Genomic DNA, 19255 nt, shown 5'->3' with positions numbered 1-19255 from the left:
CACCCTGCGTGCCTGGTACTTTTGTTTCCGCCGGCTTATCTACCAAAAAACCCAGTTGGTGCTGCATTGCCCCTCCGCTACTTTTATAGCCATGCCTGGTATTTACCAAGTTTTTCTTTCCTTATCCTTTTGTTCAGAGAACATGTGTTCTGGTCACACTGGTGGACCAAGTAGCTATTCTTGTGGTAGCTAATTTTTCACCTTTTACATACTGTATAGTGTATATTATGACCATGCAGTTGTAGGGGCTTTAACTAGTGCAACTCTGGTGAGGATTTGGCTAAAACACCTCAACCTAATAAATTGAAATAGTGTCCACATGCAGTTGACTGCCATCAGTTGTATAGTATGTGCGACCCTAATATTAATCATAGGCAGATTGTAAGTAGGTTCAGACGTGTACTGTGAGCTGTGCTGCCTTTTCCCCAGAGTGCTGTGATATGCAGTGGGTTATTGATTTTACAATTCTACACTTAACATTTGTAACGCTGCTTCATAGGGACAATAATGTTATTATAACATTCATCCTTCTGTCTTTTAGATGTCAGCAAAGAGTGTGTCCATGTCGACGTTGATCAGTATGAGGCTGGAGTTTCTAAGGGTGCTTTGCAGTCATGAGCACTACCTGAACCTGAGCCTGTACTTCAGCAGTCCTGCCTCTGCTCCTACCTCTCCGTCCCCCTCTATCACATCACAGGTCAGTAAATATCACCCACAGACTCGTACATGGACTCGTTTAGATGTATCCTCTATGCCTAAAAGTAGAGGTAACAAAATGCGATCTGATAATTGGATATGACAAGATGGGGAGGAAAATGCAAAAAAAAAAAGCACTAGAATGGGGAAATGATCAATGTATTTATTTGTGTGTGTGTGCTGGCAGACCTCAAGCTCATGTAGCTTTCCGGACCAGAGGATTGCAGCGATGTTCGATCTGAGTCATGAGTTTAAGCAGCTGCACTATCTGACAGGACTGCTTCTGACGGAACTCAATGCAGCTTTGGATATGGAATCAGAGGGGTCAGTTAAACACACATCAAACAAAAACAATATTAAGTTTACATTTTAACATGAATAACATTTTGTTCTGTTTATTAGTATTATATAGTGTCACATATAAATAAATTTTAGCTTAACAGAATTAGGGCTGGGACAGTGTGTGGGTTGAGATCTTGAGCTTTTAAGTTTTCTGAACTGTGCTTTTGAGCTGGCTGGCACAATTGGCCATGCCTGTGGGAGAAAGGTCAACAGGGTTCCTAATTGCTGCTATGCCTCTGTTGACTGGTAGAGGTGTCTGTAGGAGGGGTGGATTCACAGATGGCAGTTTGTGAATCCATACGCAATACGGCCCTCTGTGAGACTCCATCCTTGGCAGGTGAAAAAAGCAGCTGGTGACTGCAGGGGGGAGTGGTGGTGCAATATCAGAGGAAGTTACAGTGAGGGAAACTGGACACAAGTAAATTGAAATAAAGAAGGGGGGAAGTACAGATTAATAACATACTATTTGGGTGGCTAAGTTGTAAATTACACTAGCCCGCAACTGCTAGGATCCAGGCTTCGAATCCCCAGCAATGCTATTGGTCTGTCAGGCGTCTACATACTGACATGAGGCCCAATGGATTGGCATCCTCCCTGATGTGGTACTGCACTGCGGCCAGTGATTCTGGGAAAGCCGGACCCACCCCAAATCTGACCAGGATGAAAAATGAATTGCAATCCACGTATGAAATTTAAATAACTGTATGTCATGTCTGCACAATTTGTGATTGCAGATATTCTGTTCATATTCAGTATATACTTTGGGTTCTGGATTCCAGCCACCTTTCACATAGCCATTATGCCAGTAGTTGGACTAGCTTCTCAATACTCTCAAATCTAACAGTTTACATACTTTAATAATAATAGAATTGATTTTTTTATTTCAGATTAAATAAGAATTATTTGTTTTTAGTATCTTGTACCCTAATTTTCATTTTGTTTTTGTGTTTGTGCATGTGGGTAGAAGCAAAGTGCAGCGTAAGGCTATTAACGCCATCTACAGCCTTCTGTGTGCTCATGATTTGGACCTTCGCTGCTCGAGGTTAGAGGTCAGGGCTAAGATTGCTGCTCTGTACCTCCCCTTAGTGGGCATTATCCTCGACTCCCTCAGCTACCTCGACTTTACAGGTGCTTTTTTATATATATGTTTGTGTGTGCGTGTACTTTATATACTGTATTTACGTATATACTCTATATATGTACTATATATACTGTACATACTTGTACTATATACACTGTTTCTGCAGTTTCAACATCAAGTGGCAACAAGGCCAAATCCAGCAGCCCAGAAGATGACTTTGAAAACCTCCATCCCATCAATCAGTCTGTCGCCATGGCGATTGCAGGAAACCCATTCAATACCTTGGCAAGAAACGCTCTGGTGTCTATGGCGTCTGTGGTGAGGAGTTTAAGTTTACTTCTAAAAACTGAGCTAAAAAAAGAATATTTATCTGTCAGAATAAAATAATTAATTGTAATTTTAATAATCTTTGTAAACTTTTTTTTTTTAGAGTTTATGTAACTTCAATTCAAATACATTAACTGTAAATAAAATATAGAACCTTTGACCATGGATGGTAAATTTGACCAGTTGGAACTGCTGTACGTGCTGATATGTGGACAAGGCTCAGCAAGGCTTGTCTAAGCTTAGATATTATGTGTGGTTAAATACGTAAAAAAAACCCTTTTATTTCACGTTATATATTAAACCTCACTTTTATTATGGATTGGCGGTGTTAATAAGACACAGTTTCCTTTCCATGAGATCCTATATAACAAACGCTGTTAGTATGTTAACATGCCACCACTATTTCTCCAACTCTTTAGTCCGGTAGAAGCTGTAGTACACTCTCGGCAGAGACCAGCCGTAATCTGCTGGGGTGCTTCCTGTGGATCATGAAGAATACAGAGCAGAGTCTGATTCAGCGCTGGATAGTGGACATACCCCCCTCTCAACTGAGCCACCTTCTTGAGCTCCTCACCATCTGCGTCTCCTGCTTCGAGTACAGGGTAGGGGACAACTGCAATTATTTTCTAATGAGTGTTTGTATAGGTGTAGCACCATGATAAATAGAAACACTTCCACGTGAAGTGAATTAACGCTTAACAAGGTGCAGGTGACTGACACATCAATCATTTGGACCAATTTGGAAAGAAGGGCACGATTCAGTAGTTGTGCCCTTCAGTAACTGCGACCAGTGAGAAAGAAAAGAAAAAGATTTATTTGTGTTGTCTAAATAGATTTTCCCTTTATATTGTGTTTTGTTTATGTATATAAATACATTTAATCAAAACACTGGAGGTTACAATTATCACATTCATCATTGAAGGTCCTTTTTCTGGACTAGGTCAGTGGACTGACATGACCATGGCCAATGTCAAATCAAGTCAAATTTATTTGTATAGTGCTGTTTACAATGAACATTGTCTCAAAGCAACTTTACAGAATCCAGGACCAACAGACCAAAAACCCCCGTTGAGCAAGCCTTAAAATTACCAGACTCAGCAGGGACCCATCCTCTTTGGGTGGCATGGAGGATAATTTAAATAAATAGGATTAACACAAATCATACAAACACAAAATTAAATTGAAATGATAGCTATAACTAGCAAAAAAATAAAAGAAAATAATTGGAGTTCTTCATCATTCAGTCCAGCCTGTGATAAAGTCTGTTGTAAGTTCTGGACATTTTTAGCGCAAATACGCCAGGTTTCTATCCCATCTAGTAGGAGCAGCATTGTTGGCACTGCAGTCTCAACTTGCAGTCTTTAACCTCGAGAGGGTAAACAGGTTTCCGTCAGAACCACCTCGGGGTAAAACAACAGAAGATGTAGTTACAATGTGAAGTCGTTAAGAGTAAAATGTCAGTATTACAGAGAGTAACTTTAGACTCCGGCACCCCTAATTATTACAGCATAACTAAAAGGGAGAGCGAGCAGATAACAAGGTCATGAACCCCCAAGCTCTGCACCTTTGTCTATATTTTTTAAAAGACTAATCAAAAGCCTGAGTAAATAAATGTAAGATTCTGTGGTCACTGGTTCAGTAGAGATCCAGTAAAATTGCCTCACTCTCTTTTGCCTGTTAATCACTTTTAGCTTTTTGGAAAAAGCTGGAAGTGTAGAAGTGGTTTGATATCATTATTTAATACACCTGTTAGCAATGGATGTGGCTGAAACCCCTGAACTCAATAATTATGAGGGATATCCAAATTTTGGCTGTATATTGTCTGGATGTGCTGTATGTGTCACGTTTCTGTATGTGTGCTGTACGTGTGTAGGGGAAACAGAGTTCGGATAAGGTGAGCACACAGGCCCTGCAGAAGTCACAGCAGGCTAAAGCTCGTCTGGAGGATGCACTGCTGGGAAGCATGGGAGCGAGAGGAGAAATGATGAAGAGGGTGGGAGGTAAGCGCTTATCTTCCTCCACGTTAAACTGCATGCAGAAAAATCATTTTGCTTCCATTGTGTTTTAGAAGACAGAACCTAATAATGTTAATGTAGTAATGATTCCTGTGTCTCTTTTTTTTCTTCTCTCTATATTAATCTCTTTTTAAAGCTAATGACCGGACTTTGGGTCAGAGAGAGAACCTGCGCTGGAGAAAAGACCGCACACAGTGGCGACAGACCAATGACAGACAGGACAAGTGGGTGCAGGCTGCATGACACCATTATCACGAAGGAAGACTGACTTTATTATGCTGTTTATTTCATAGCTCTTGGTACCAAAACTTTTTGCTGTCAGGTTCCCCCTTACATCGAACAAAATATTTTATCAGCTTGCTCATGATTATAGCACAACAAGAAATGAGGGCATAATATAAATCTGGCAGATTGTACCGGCAGGGTCCAGGGTTCGAATCCTGGTGGGTTGCCAGACCATTCTTCAAAAGCATAAGTCTGGGGGTGACTGGGTTTAACTTAACTGGGGTTATCAAACTACCTAAAAGCAGTTTCTGGCTCTCTAGGCTGCTTAGTTGGTGCAGCAGTCTAAAGCGCTAGCCCACCACTGCAAAAGTCTCAAGCTCTCAAGTTTGAATCCCAGGTGGTGCTATCGACCTGGCCAGGGGTCCACACACATGCACAATAGGCAAGAGGTTAAAAAGGGTTTTACTGCTGCTGTGCAGATGTCCTCTGTTGGCTGGTTAAGCAAACCAAGTGTTTGCGCTAGGGGTGGTTTGTTAAGCATGGTGCATGGTGTCTTTCCGTATGTGATCCTCTGTCAGACTCTAGCACTGGCAGGTGTAAAACATGTTGGGGATTGGGGACAACTAGATTAAAAGATACTTCTGGATGCCCCCAGTCCTGTCAACTGTCCATGAACCCTGCTTTGGGAATTCTAGAACCTATTCAGATCATCTGGTTAACATGGTGCTAAATGCTTTGTACTGTGTTTTCTCAGATCCAAGGCTGAGTTGGACCAGGAGGCCATAATCTGTGGGAATTTGGCCAGTGAGGCCAACCTTGTAGTCCTGGACCTGCTAGAGCTCATTGTGCAGGTACATTGCTTGCGTAGTTTGTCAGTGTTATTGCACAGAAAGCAGACCTACATCCTGAAGGATTTAATATCATGCTATTTCATCCACAGTCATCTTGGGTCTGTTGGAATTGTAGTCATTTAAAACGCATGTGCATTTTCAGGCGATGCCAGTAGGTGACTGTAAGGACAGTGCAGTTGGTGGAGTAATGAGGGTTCTGCTACATTCTTTAACCTGCAACCAGAGCACCACGTACCTGTCGCACTGCTTCAACACCATCCGGGCACTCGTTGTAAAGGTACTTTTCTCCCACTTATTATTTTAACTTTAAGAGGTGATCTCATGTGGTGTAATGCTAGTATGAGCAGTGCCTGAGTTCTGGAGGTTCAAATTTCGGGCTGAGCTCACCAATTTAGATGGCAAATGGCATTACCCGAACCTTGCCTGACACACCTATTTTCTTTGGAAGTTATGAATCTGGATTGCTCAATTTACTCAGGTTTTGTTGTTTTTGGGAACTCACTCCAGTGTTTCAGTGTTTAGGACCTTGCGAGAGGAATGCACTGAGAGAGTCCAAATACCCCGTTTTTCTAGACTGAGACATGCTCATAAATCCCAGAGGAACCACAAGTAGTGTGGTTCAGGTGTTCACCTGTTTAGGTGTAAAAAGTTCTCTTACTGTCTTCTTTCAAGGAACTTGGTTTGTTGGGGCCAGACAGAGCAGCCTGTCAAATTGCAATATCCAGTTCTGAATTTGCACCATCCCCTTTACTGTCCACTTTTCCCAGTAGTGGGTTGTGGACATTATATTGAGTTTTATTGTTAATTTGTTAGTTTGCATTTATTAATTGGGTGCTTCATTTTTTTTTTTTAAATCCCCCTATTTACTTCATGCCATTTTAGGCCAGAGTAAATATTAACATTTTACTAATTTAAACCACAGAGCTGTTTAATAATAAAACATTGTAACTAAATAAAGCTGTAACTGCTGGGCTGTGTTGCAGTTTGGAGACATGCTGTTTGAGGAGGAGGCTGAACAGTGTGCAGATCTTTGCCAAAAAGTGCTTCAGTACTGCAACAGCAACCTGGACAGCAACAGGAGCCAGGCCTGTGCTACACTCTACCTCATCATGAGATACAGCTATAGTTCAGCCAGCGTAAGACTCACACACACACACGCACACACACACACCAAGGGGAAATTCTGCTGTTATTTTTATTTAGTCTACCTTCAGTAGTACATCTATCAGCTTTAACTTATTTTACCTAAAATGTCTTGACTTTGCACTATAAAATATAACCAAAACTAAAAGTGATGTGACCAAAGAAAATGTAAACACCACAAACTGATTGCTGAAATTCGTCCCAAAGCTGTTGTGGACAATCGAATATTTGAAAGGTCATCATCATCGTGATGTCACATATTCCCTTTGCCAAACCATTTTCAAGTCCTAAAGCCTAGGAGGGTCCCCTGATCTTCTCCTACTCTTAGTATACATTTTTAATGGTGTTCTACCTGGTACATTGTTCCAAAATAAGTATTCTCAGATGACGTGAAATGAAATGTTTTGAAGCGTGTTTGTTTTTTGGGACATGCAGTACTGCTGATTTACGGCCAGATGGCGCCAGATATTCACATGGTGTTTTACTGAGCTGAAGACCTCTGTTGAAAAAGCTGTGGAACAAAGATTTTTACTTTCCTGCTTGAAACACCAACCAGTCTAGTTGAAAAGAGGTTTTTGAAAAACTAAAACAACATTTTAGACAACAGTTTGAAACTCAGAAAACAATAAAGTGTATTAAACAAGCTGCTCACATTAACACAGTGCCTTCTCTGGCTTTTGCAACCGCAACCTTAACGAAGATGCAACCAATAATGGGAGTAAAAGCTGGCAGATGAGACAATAAAGACCGATTAAAGACAGCTGACAAATTTAGAAAATAAAAAAACAAGTAAATTAAACTGAAATTCAAAAATGGATTCTTGCGATGATGGGCTAGCATAATAGACAGCTGTGCCACCCAAACGCAGAGAGATCTAATCCATGAAAAAACTCCAGCTGTCGCTCAGGTGGCGCAGCGGTAAAAACACACGCTGACACCAGAGCTGGGATCTCGAATACATTGTCGGCTGGGCTGAGCAGCCACATGAACCATTATTGGCCTGTGGTTCAGATAAGGGTGGGATATAAAAAAAAAAAAAAAAAAAGGTGGATAGGGTCTCTCATAACTAATGCAATTACGACCTCTGTGGGGAAAGAGTGCTGTCAGAGACTGTGCGTCTCTCCCTACACAGTGCTGATCCGCACTGCACTTGTCAAAGTGTAGGTGACAAAATGCATACGGTTGCCGCCCACGTGTCGGAGCCGGCGTAGGTGAGCTTAGTTCTCCTCAATCAGAGGATCGGCATTGATGGAGAGGAAACATGACGCAATCGGGCAATTGGATGCACTAGGGAGAAAAAGGGGAGAAAATGCATGAAACAAAATATATAAAAAACTAAAAACCTCCAGCTGAACATCAGATGTGTAAATGGAATGGTGCCAAGCAAAAGGTCATGATATGTGCACTGCTTAAAAAATGACGGGAACAGTTAATCTTCACAGTATAACACCAGATCAGTTAAACTTCAGGTATCAATCTGTTCAATTAGAAAGAATAAGTGATTGTGATTTATGTTCATCTGCTTTGACGCAAATAAAAGTGACAACAGATGCACTGAAGAGAAAACAGCAAGACAACCCCAAAAATTGGAATGGTTATTCAGGTAGTGGCCACAGACAGTTAATCTCTCTTTAACCTTCCTGACTGAGTCTTGCATTTTGCTAGTGTCCTAGTCACTACTGGTAGCATGTGGTGGTACCTGCAGCCCATTCAGGTTGCGCAGGTAGTCCAGCTCCTCCAGAATGGCACATCCATATGTGTGTTTTCCAGTGCAGTCTTAGGATTTTCAACATGCTTGAATCTTTAGTTCCTTAAGATCCAGTGTGTGATTTTAGTATTCCCTTAATTTTTTAAACAACTGCTGTGCCCACAATTTTTCTAAACCACTTAAATACACTGATCAACCATAACATTAAAACCACCTTCTTGTTTCTACACTCGCTGTCCATTTCATCAGCTCCACTTACCCTATAGAAGCACTTTGTAGTTCTACAATTACTGACTGCAGTCTATCTATTTCTCTACATATTTTTTAGCCTGCTTTCACCCTGTTCTTCAATGTTCAGGACCCCCACAGGACCACTACAGAGTAGGTATTTTTTGGGTGGTGGATCATTCTCAGCACTGCAGTAACACTGACATGGTGGTTGTGTGTTAGTGTGTGTTGTGCTGGTATGAGTGGATCAGACACAGCAGCGCTGCTGGAGTTTTTAAATACCGTGTCTACTCACTGTCCACTCTATTAGACACTCCTACCTAGTTGGTCCACCTTGTAGATGTGAAGTCAGAGACGATTGCTCATCTATTGCTGCTGTTTGAGTTCTAGACCTTCTAGATCTTCATCAGTGGTCACAGGACGCTGCCCACAGGGCGCTGTTGGCTGGATATTTTGGTTGGTGGACTATTCTCATTCCAGCAGCTGAGAATGATCCACCACCCAAATAATACCTGCTCTGTAGTGGTCCTGGGAGAGTCCGGACCATTGAAGAACAGCACGAAAGGGGGCTAACAAAGCATGCAGAGAAACAGATGGACTACAGTCAGTAATTGTAGAACTACAAAGTGCTTCTGTCTGGTAAGTGGAGCTGATAAAATAGACAGTGAGTGTAGAAACAAAGACGTGGTTTTAATGTTATGGCTGATCAGTGTATACTAATGTATACCAGGAATTTAACATTTTTAAGGTGCTGTACATGTGTCTGCTGTTGTAATTATTCTCTTTTCCTGTGACACTTGATGGATGGACTGTTTCCTCTGTTCACTTTGTTTGCTATTCCCATTTGACTTAAAATACCCACCATCCACATGTACACAAAAACACACACACGCCAGTCCGCCTCGACCAGATGGCCGTGTTGTTTGCTTTCTCATTCATCTTTAATGGGGTAAGGAGGAATTTCTTCCCCCTCTCTGTTTGCCTGCTCAGGCGGTTATCACCAGTGTCATTAATATAACCTTTGCATGAGTCATGTCGATTCCTGACTGCAATGACTCACTTGTTTTATTTTGTTTTTTTGCTTCACCCAATCTTCACAGCTTACTGGCTCCCATCTCTCGTGTTAAATGACGCTTATAACCCTAGAACCATACGTTTCAAAACAAACATTAAATAAATCGCTTCTTCAATTTTAAAGCAGTTTTATTTCTAATGTCGAAAGCCGGCCTCAAAGCGAGAGACAAGTGGCTTGAGACGTCTTACACATACGCTCGGTCCTGCCTAATGGTGCCACTGAAACGATCCATTGGCAATTATGTCCAATTTAATAGGATCATTTTGCAGTTTCCTGATGCTGAGCAAGACGGATAGCACATTTGCTGCCCTTGGCTGAGTCCGCCTCAGAATCAATGAGCCAAGGCTATGATAGCAATGGCCAAATGTGGCTGGAACTGCGCCATGTTTCATTCTTATCCCTCACCTGCAGCTGACAAAATGAGCAAAAATAAGACACAGATGTGAGTAAGGGAGTAAATTGGTGGGTGCGCTGTGATAGATTGACGTCTTGTCCAGAGTTTACTGGATCTGTCTTTTCAGGTGGCGCAAATACATAATGTATCTTATTTAATTTTTTTAGATAGATAGATAGATAGATAGATAGATCACTTTATTAATCCCAGAGGGAAAGTCAGTTATTACAACAGCTTAAGGTACAATAGAAAAAAGCATTAAGTAAATGAAAGACTCAGTTAAAAATTATTAATTAAATAGGCTTAAGGTGCATAAGAAATATTAAGTAAATATTGCAGTACAATGTTGGTAGGAATAAATATATATGCAATATGTAATATAATAGAAAAATTACAAAAGTGTCTTGATATAAAGTGTCCAGAGATGTGCAATGACATAAACAGAGTGACAGATCATGCTTCGTGAGTTTGTCCTGATAGTCCTGGTATTAACTCAGAGAGCGATGATGTCCCGGCACTCAGTGAGCAATGATGTCCCGGCACAGTGGGGATGAGTTATACAGTGAGATCGCTGTTGGTACAAACGATTTCCTGTATCGTTCCTTCTTACAGCGGAGCTGGATGAGTCTGTTACTGAAGGTGCTCCGCTGTCTGACAAGGAGGTCATGGAGGGGGTGTGATGGATTGTCCAGTATGGAAATGAGTTTGTTTACAGACCTCCTTTCGACCACCGACTCCAACTATTCTGTTAAAGGTCCTGGTGGGCTCTGTTTCACTGGGAAACACTAGGCACAAGGCAGGAATACCCTGGACAAGGAACCAATCCATTTGTCCCCTCCCTCAGACGTAGCTAATCGTGTCTACTTTATATATCCCCTACCTGGCTGAAAGCACTGCTGAAATTCAAACCTGGATCTTAGTGGTGGTGGGCTAGAGTAATAGACAACTGCACCACCCAAGTGAATTTAATACTACGACTACTAATAACAACATTAATAACAATAATACATATTTTATTTAATAGCTTTATTTTAACCCAAAGCCGATTATACAATCCGTTTTACCGCACAAATGACACAACATGACACCTAAAGACCCAAACAAAAGATACAAAATGTTCATTTTTTTCATAGTCATGCTTAATGGTCAATGCTGGCATGTGCCACCCTGGGCATATTGTGTTGCCTCATAGCAGGTGACTGTTGAGAGGAGCATCACCATCCAGTAAATTGATATCTGCTCTAGCAGTGGAGCTTCTGTACTCCACACACACCTGATCCATTAATCAAGAACCAGCTCATGTTTTGAACCCCATTGTTGCTATTATAGCCAAAAAGGACTAATGATAAAACCTCTGCCAGCTTTACAAATAAACAAGAACTAGCACACATCAAAAAGATCCAGGTGAAAAGTGGCAGCACAAATGCCAGGGTTCTCTAGTTTGGCTTGTCACTATTAGAGCACTTCATAGGCTTGATACGACTCTGGATGTTTTACTTCTTGTTTTCTATTCACACCTTTCATTCATTTGCTTTCTACATAGAATTTTTCCAGAGTGAAGATGCAGGTGACCATGTCGTTGGCATCTCTGGTAGGCAAGTCCTCAGATGTGCACGAGGAGTATCTGCGACGTTCTTTCCGCACTATCCTGGCCTATGCGGAGGAAGACACAGAGATGCAATCCACACAGCTGCCTTCACAGGTAAATACACTACAAATCAAAGCAGACTTTTGTATCTGAAGGCAACAAATCATTTCTTTGCTGTGGTATTAAACTTGTTTTGAAAAGGGTTTAGTCTTTTATTCCGTTTGTTTTGTTTATTCATCAAAACTATTCAGACTTGGCACCCAGGTGGCGCAGCGGGATAATCCACTAGCACACCAGCACTGAGATTCTGAGCTCTGCTACCAGTCGGCAGGGGGCCCTCCAGCAGGCACAATTGGCCTCCAGTCTGCTGGGTGGGAAAGTCTGGACTAAGGGGTGGGGTTATCAAGGCTGTGTAAGGACCTTGATTGTCCAAGTTGCCTGTACAGAAAGTGCAGGAGAACAGAGATTGGGTCGTGGCTCTTAGTATGCAAAGCCGACCTCACATGTGAATCCACTGAAGTATGGGTGAATAAGAAGGGATTAGTGGACTGCGCACACATCAGAGGGAGTGTGTGTCAGGCGAATATATACCCTCCCTGGACAGCATTGGGGTCCTCAGCAGCTGATTTTCTTCGTTCAGACTTCAGAATTGTCTTGTTGGGGACTCATGGTCCAGTATGCTAATTTGCCGGGTGCTGAGTGTTCAAGGTCTCAAGTTCAAATCTCAGCATGGCTGCTAATCTGGTCGGCATCCTATGTACACAGTTGGCCGTGCCCATGTGTGAGAAAGAGATGGTTGAATGGGGTTTCACTTCACTGACCCTGAAATATGCCAATGCTAGGACATAGGTCATGTTGCTGATACGAGTGGTAGGCATATAGAAAGCATGACTGTGTATGTGATACAGCTCTGTGTGGTAACCCACCATTTAAAAGGATTGCGGTGGTTTTGGGGTTCATGTCAAAGTATCTGAAGTTTCAGCCTACACCCAATCAGTATATGGAATTTTAGGTAATGGGGTCCTATATTTAGGGGACAAAGATTGCAGTAGTTTACATCTGAAAGGTTCAGCCAACCAGAATAAAAGAGCCATGCTTTTAGGGTACAGTGACTGAAAACACTGTGACTATTGAGTGTTTGGGAGGCACGGTGGCTTGGTAGGTAGCACTGTCGCCTCACAGCAAGAAGGGCCTGGGTTCGATTGCCAGTAGGAGCGGTCCAGGTTTTTTCTGTGTGGAGTTTTCATGGGTTTCCTCCGGGAGCTCTGGTTTTCTCCCACAGTCCAAAGACATGCAAGTGAAGTGAACTGGAGATACAAAATTGTCCATGACTGTGTTTGACATAAACTTGTGAACTGATGAACCTTGTGTAACCAGTAACTACCGTTTCTGTCATGAATGTAACCAACGTGTGTAAAACATGACATTAATATCCTAATAAATAAATATAATTAATGAGTGTTCAACTGTGAAACACTCATTAATGACTATAAAATGAATCTCTGCTTTCTGTTTCCCAAGGTGGATGAACTTCTGAGGAACCTAAACTGCATCCTGTCAGATACCGTCAAAATGAAGGAGTTTCAAGAAGATCCTGAAATGCTTATGGACCTGATGTATAGGTAATGCACACACATGTACACACAAAGAGAGCATACCTCACTTATTCACATTCTCACTTCCTTATGCCAAGTGTAACTGACAGTCCTGGTTCTCAGACCGTGTAGTGGTGTGGTTTCTTTGTTCTGCTCTCCATTTCCCTGTGGTTTCTGCTGTTTGTCTCCCCTGTTTTTGAACTTTCCATGGAAACAATGTGGCCTTGTCTCATTTCTAAACTGGGCCAGCATGCCCACATGCAGCAAGCAAATGTACAAAAGCCCACACAGTCTTAATTTTAACCACAGACGTTTGGCGTCAAAATTGCTTAATCAATGTGAATTAATATCTACGTTTGCATCCGTTGCAGAATTGCGAAGGGCTACCAGACGTCCCCTGATCTGCGACTGACCTGGCTCCAGAACATGGCTGAGAAGCATAACGGCAGGAAGTGCTTTACAGAGTCTGCGATGTGTCTGGTGCACGCTGCAGCTCTGGTGGCTGAATATCTTAGCATGCTGGAAGACCACAAGTATCTACCTGTGGGCAGCGTCACCTTTCAAGTGAGTGGGAGGTTAAACCGGAATGCTTTTGAATTTAAGAATTTGGGTCTGTTCTAAAACCTAGTGAGCTGTCTTGCTGCCTACTGCCTACCTGGGCAGCTGCCTAAGTAGAGAGGATTCTAATAAGACATTAAAAGGCAGGTTATGGCCACTCAGGTAGCGCAGCGGTAAACTACACTAGCACACCAGAACTGGGATTTCGAATACATCGTATCGAATCTCAGCTCTGCCATCCGGCTGGGCTGGGCTGTTGTTCATCCAAGGAGGGAGCTGGATAGGGACCTCATAACTGATGCAATTACGACCTCTGCTGGCTGATTGATGGCATCTGCGCAGAGTAGAGGAATAATGCTGATCAGGGTGTGGCTCTCCGTACACAAAGCTGATCCGCATATGAACTCAGCTTGTGCAGGTGAAAAGATGCAGTCGGCTATTGCACACTTGTCGGAGGGGGCGTGTGACAGTCCCGCTTTGAGCACCTTGAGCTCCCGGAAAAGATGGTAATGTCCTGATCCCGGATATCCCACACCTTCAAGCTGTTTTGATAGCATATTAGGAGGGTGGATCTAATGTTTTGGCTCATCTGTGTAACCTTATGGCCAAAATAGACCATGTGGACACTTGCCTGGAAAAGTCTTTCAACAAGAGCCAGGATTTGAACTCACAACCTTCAGTCCAATAGCTCAGAGCTCTACCCACTAGGCTTTCACTGTCCTTCACTGAGTAGTGTGTCTGTGAAATATCGTGCCTGGCTCCCACTCATTGTTTTAAGTCCAAGGTTTTCAGTGGGGTTTAGATATCAGACCATTGAAATAACTCATGTCCATGCTTCTTCTTTCTTCTTTTATAGTTTTAATTATCAAATATAGAACATAAAGTGTACGATCGAAACCAGTTTAAATAATCATTTAATTTTGCCCTGACAGAACATCTCTCCTAATGTCCTGGAGGAATCTGCAGTGTCGGATGATATTTTGTCTCCAGATGAGGATGGAGTCTGCTCAGGACGATACTTCACGGAGAACGGTCTGGTGGGGCTTCTCGAGCAGGCTTCAGAACTCTTCAGCAACGTACGTTACACATGCAACGAAGACAAAGTTCCAAACATGTTAAATGATTTTTTTTTTTTTTTATGTTTATATAAGTTATAATAATGTAGTATTATTATATGATGATTGCATGTAGTCTGAGGGCCAGTAAGTCATGAGGTAACATCTTTGCAAAAGTTGCCTATGAGCTAAAGATGACTGCTGGGCCCACGAGCATAAGTTTAATTAAGAATAAAAGCAAAATACCTTCAGCTTTAGTAAACAGCAAATCTTTACAGTTATTGTTTTTAAAATTGGCTTACCGTTTGCTTCAGTTCTATCAAAGGAATTTTTATTCATTGGTGTACTTGTTGCAACCTTTCTCTGACCCAACAATATTATTATTTACATAGTCTTCCCGGATCTTACCGTAAGTCCATATCCCATAGGGACCTACTTAATTCATGAAAAAATGTGCCTAATTTTACGGACCTTATTTTTCAAAAATCACAGATTTCACAGATTTTTACAGAAAGTGCCACATGTCACAGCTGTCATTAAATTACACTCATTAATTCAATGATAAAATAAAAGGAAGCTACAATACACCGCACAGCTACTTTAATGGTTTAATGTAAGCCTAGAACATTCAGCGACGGTGCGAGACTCAAAACAAAAATTCTTGTCCATGTTTTGCACCCAACCGCATCCACATAATTGGTTGGGAGTTTTCCAAACTCAGTTACCCGAGTCGTGTTTTTGACATCTTTCACATCTTGGACATTTTGACTAACTGACTGCTAACTGAATTGCCGTAGGATTGCCTCATAGTGCACATTAACCAGTAAACACAAGGCACTTGATGCTACGCAGATGAAAAATATTAAATCGCTAAACACAAACTTCAATTGCAATCAACTGCGAATTGCAGATTACACGGGAAGTCTCATTTCACAGTTTGTGACCATTTTCACAGCCCTGAATTAGTTAGGGCCTTACTTCTAACCACTGGATAATCTTTTTTTTTTCTTATACCTGTCTGAACCATGATTGTTGATCTGATTCTTAACAAAACAGGGTGGATTATATGAAGCGGTAAACGAGGTGTATAAGATCATCGTTCCCATACTGGAGGCCCACAGAGATTTCCGGAAGCTGTCCACCACTCACGACAATCTGAAAAGAGCTTTTGAGAACATTGTTCAGAAGGTAAATTAGAGAGCAGATGGTGCCGCCACTGCTTCGAGCTCTGTTAGTGATTCATCAGGTCATTTATTTTTTCAGACTAAGCTTTGAACCAGATGTTTTCTGTTTTGTTTCAGGGTCATAAAAGGATGTTTGGAACATATTTCCGTGTGGCATTTTTTGGCTCGAAATTTGGCGATCTCGATGAGCGGGAGTTTATATATAAAGAGCCGGGAATCACTCATCTCCCAGAGATCTCTCACAGACTGGAGGTAAGGCTGTGTTCACATGATATGTGGTAAAACCGCTTTTGCTGTTGTTTTTTATAGCTGTTGTGAGGCGGTTCTGCTTACCATGCCACTGCGCAACCTTGAGTGCTTTGGCACTCTTTTTTTACCACTTGTCGCCAGTTGAACTTTGACCCCATTTGCCATCGCCAATGAGACAAAGACAGAAGTGACAAACAAACTGCAGAAAGAAACTGATTTGCTTGGTTTCACAAAACCCTAAACTCTTCAATTCAACATTTGACATTTAAAAAAATTACGACCTGACGAACAGCAACTGGGTTTGCACTTTAGACAAAAAGTTTCCCCATCCTGGAATCACTTATCATGCCATTGTAGCTCTTTAATATGATTTCATTCTTAGATTAATGAAACAATAACATTTCATGAAGCCACTTTATTCTTTTTTTTTTTTCTCTTTTTTCTCCAAATGACAACCGTTGTCAGAGCTTCATGGTTTTAAACTAAAAAACATCATACAAAACTGCAAGTGATTAAACTTCCAATACTGTTAGTCAGTATACACTGATCAGCCATAACATTAAAACCACCTCCTTGTTTCTACACTTACTGTCCATTTTATCAGCTCCACTTACCATATAGAAGCAATTTGTAGTCCATCTATGTCTTTACATACTTTTTAACCTGCTTCACCCTGTTCTTCAATGGTCAGGACCCCCACAGGACCACTACAGAGCAGGTATTATTTAGGTGGTGGATCATTCTCAGCACTGCAGTGACAATGACATGATGGTGGTGTGTTAGTGTGTGTTGTGCTGGTATGAGCGGATCAGACACAGAAGCGCTGCTGAAGTTTTAAAATACTGTGTCCACTCACTGTCCACTCTATTAGACACTCCTACCTAGTTGGTCCACCTTGTAGAGGTAAAGTCAGAGACGATCGCTCATCTGTTGCTGCTGTTAGAGTTGGTCATCTTCTAGACCATCATCAGTGGTCACAGGACGCTGCCCACGGGGCGCTGTTGGCTGGATATTTTTGGTTGGTGGACTATTCTCAGTCCAGCAGTGACAGTGAGGTGTTTAAAAACTCCATCAGCTCTGCTGTGTCTGATCCACTCATACCAGCACAACACACACTAACACACCACCACCATGTCAGTGTCACTGCAGTGCTGAGAATGATCCACCACCCAAATAATACCTGCTCTGTGGTGGTCCTGTGGGGGTCCTGATTATTGAAGAACAGCATGAAAGGGGGCTAACAAAGCATGCAGAGAAACAGATGGACTACAGTCAGTAATTGTAGAACTACGAAGTGCTTTTATATGGTAAGTGAAGCTGATAAAATGGACAGTGAGTGTAGAAACAATCAGGTGGTTTTAATGTTATGGCTGATTGGTGTATATTGTCAATAGTTTTATTATTTCAAGAATATCATGCCTCAGCCTTGTCTTGAAGGAAGCACAAAATGGTTGTCAAGTTAATGCCGCCTAACAAACACCTGCTAATGCTACACAGATTAGTGGAATGTGACCGTTTAAAACAGTATAAAACTTGATTTAATTAAATCAAAACCAATATTTTAGTGCTATAGTAATATAATACAGTATTTATTTAAGTACACTGTTACAATGGTTAAGAAACATCTCTATATGCTGTACATCTATATATATTATAGAAATAATATTAATAATTACCATGATAAAAATACCTGGATCTGTGAATCTTAATGATATGCAAATTAGCAGCATGCACCTGTCTTGGACAATACTCAAGTAAAATAAAGTATAGTATCTTTGCATCAAAGTAATAATAATAATAATGTTACACTTATATAGCGCCTTTCACAAAACCCAAGGTCACTTTACATACAAAAGTAGCAATCACACAGAGATAGCAGAAGATGAAGTGAGAAAATGCTGAAAAAAAGGTGAGTCTTTAAGAGAGCTTAAAATTCAGAGAGAGAGGAAGTGGACCGTAGAGAGGGAGGAAGAGAGTTCCAGAGCGAAGGGGCAGCAACACTAAAAGAATGACCGCCCATAGTACTCAGCCTAAATCTGGGAACTACCAGGAGTAAAAACCATTTAAAACGTATTTTAAATGCACAGCAACTGTAGATTGGTTAATCTGAGAAATACAAAAGAACGGTTAATGACAATTCTGAATGCTAACGCATTATTCGACACGTCGAATCTTATGCTTGTGCTAGCACTCAACAACCATTGGCTCCTTCAAGCAGCTGATCTACAACAGGACCTCACAATGAAGCTAACACACACAGTTGACCAGCTGACTTGCAAACTGTTATTTAGCCCACTTAGAATGGTCATGGTAGAGTAGGTAGGTAGTGTATTAACTAAAAGTTAAATTGAATAGACTAGATTTATCTACTATGTCTTGTTATATGTCCACATACAGTAAATATGGTGAATATGTCTTATTGTGTAAGATGTTTGTAAGAAAGAATATTGACTGTGTGTAACTGTGTTGTTTCTTAAGAACTTTTATGGGCAGTGCTTGGGAGACGGGGTTCTGGAAATGATAAAGGACTCTACACCTGTGGACCGAAACAAATTAAACCCCAACAAGGTACTTGTTACAAATGTAAAGCTAATTCAAAGCACATTAAAACTAATCAAGAGCTAATCGGAGTATCATCAACAACAGTGCTTGAACATATAAAATACATATAAATAAAGTACTTTTTTTTCCCACACTTCCAATTACCCTGATTGCATCCTCTATACTGATTTGACCCTTCACCACTGACTGAGGACGCCTCTCAACTGACATACGCCCCCTCCGGCACGTACAGTCAGTACAGACTGCATTTTTCACCTGCACGAGTCGAGTTCATACACTTGACGGGCACTGTGTACGGAGGGCCACACCCCCATCAGCATTATTCCCCAGCCCTGGCAGGTGCCATCAGTCAGCCAGCAGGGACTGCAGTTGCACCAGT

General features: G+C 41.5%; 1 protein-coding gene across 1 annotated transcript in view; it reads left to right on the top strand.

Moving 5' to 3' along the window:
* The window catches only part of dock8 (dedicator of cytokinesis 8), an 88661-nt gene that overhangs the window by 60945 nt on the left and 8461 nt on the right, over positions 1-19255 (top strand). The window contains exons 27-43 of the mRNA XM_062998928.1: positions 542-697; positions 884-1020; positions 2003-2166; positions 2286-2437; positions 2866-3048; positions 4320-4446; positions 4598-4685; positions 5441-5537; positions 5680-5814; positions 6521-6673; positions 11629-11787; positions 13195-13295; positions 13640-13832; positions 14759-14902; positions 15938-16069; positions 16183-16317; positions 18793-18882. Of these exons, the coding sequence (XP_062854998.1) occupies positions 542-697; positions 884-1020; positions 2003-2166; positions 2286-2437; positions 2866-3048; positions 4320-4446; positions 4598-4685; positions 5441-5537; positions 5680-5814; positions 6521-6673; positions 11629-11787; positions 13195-13295; positions 13640-13832; positions 14759-14902; positions 15938-16069; positions 16183-16317; positions 18793-18882 (2346 nt within the window). The remainder of the gene's footprint in view (positions 1-541; positions 698-883; positions 1021-2002; positions 2167-2285; positions 2438-2865; positions 3049-4319; positions 4447-4597; positions 4686-5440; positions 5538-5679; positions 5815-6520; positions 6674-11628; positions 11788-13194; positions 13296-13639; positions 13833-14758; positions 14903-15937; positions 16070-16182; positions 16318-18792; positions 18883-19255) is intronic.

This window comes from Trichomycterus rosablanca, chromosome 7 (assembly GCF_030014385.1).
Source record: "Trichomycterus rosablanca isolate fTriRos1 chromosome 7, fTriRos1.hap1, whole genome shotgun sequence".
NCBI classification, from domain to species: domain Eukaryota; kingdom Metazoa; phylum Chordata; class Actinopteri; order Siluriformes; family Trichomycteridae; genus Trichomycterus; species Trichomycterus rosablanca.
The sequence above is the reverse complement of the archived record's forward strand: the minus strand, read 5'-3'. Positions and strand labels throughout refer to the sequence as shown.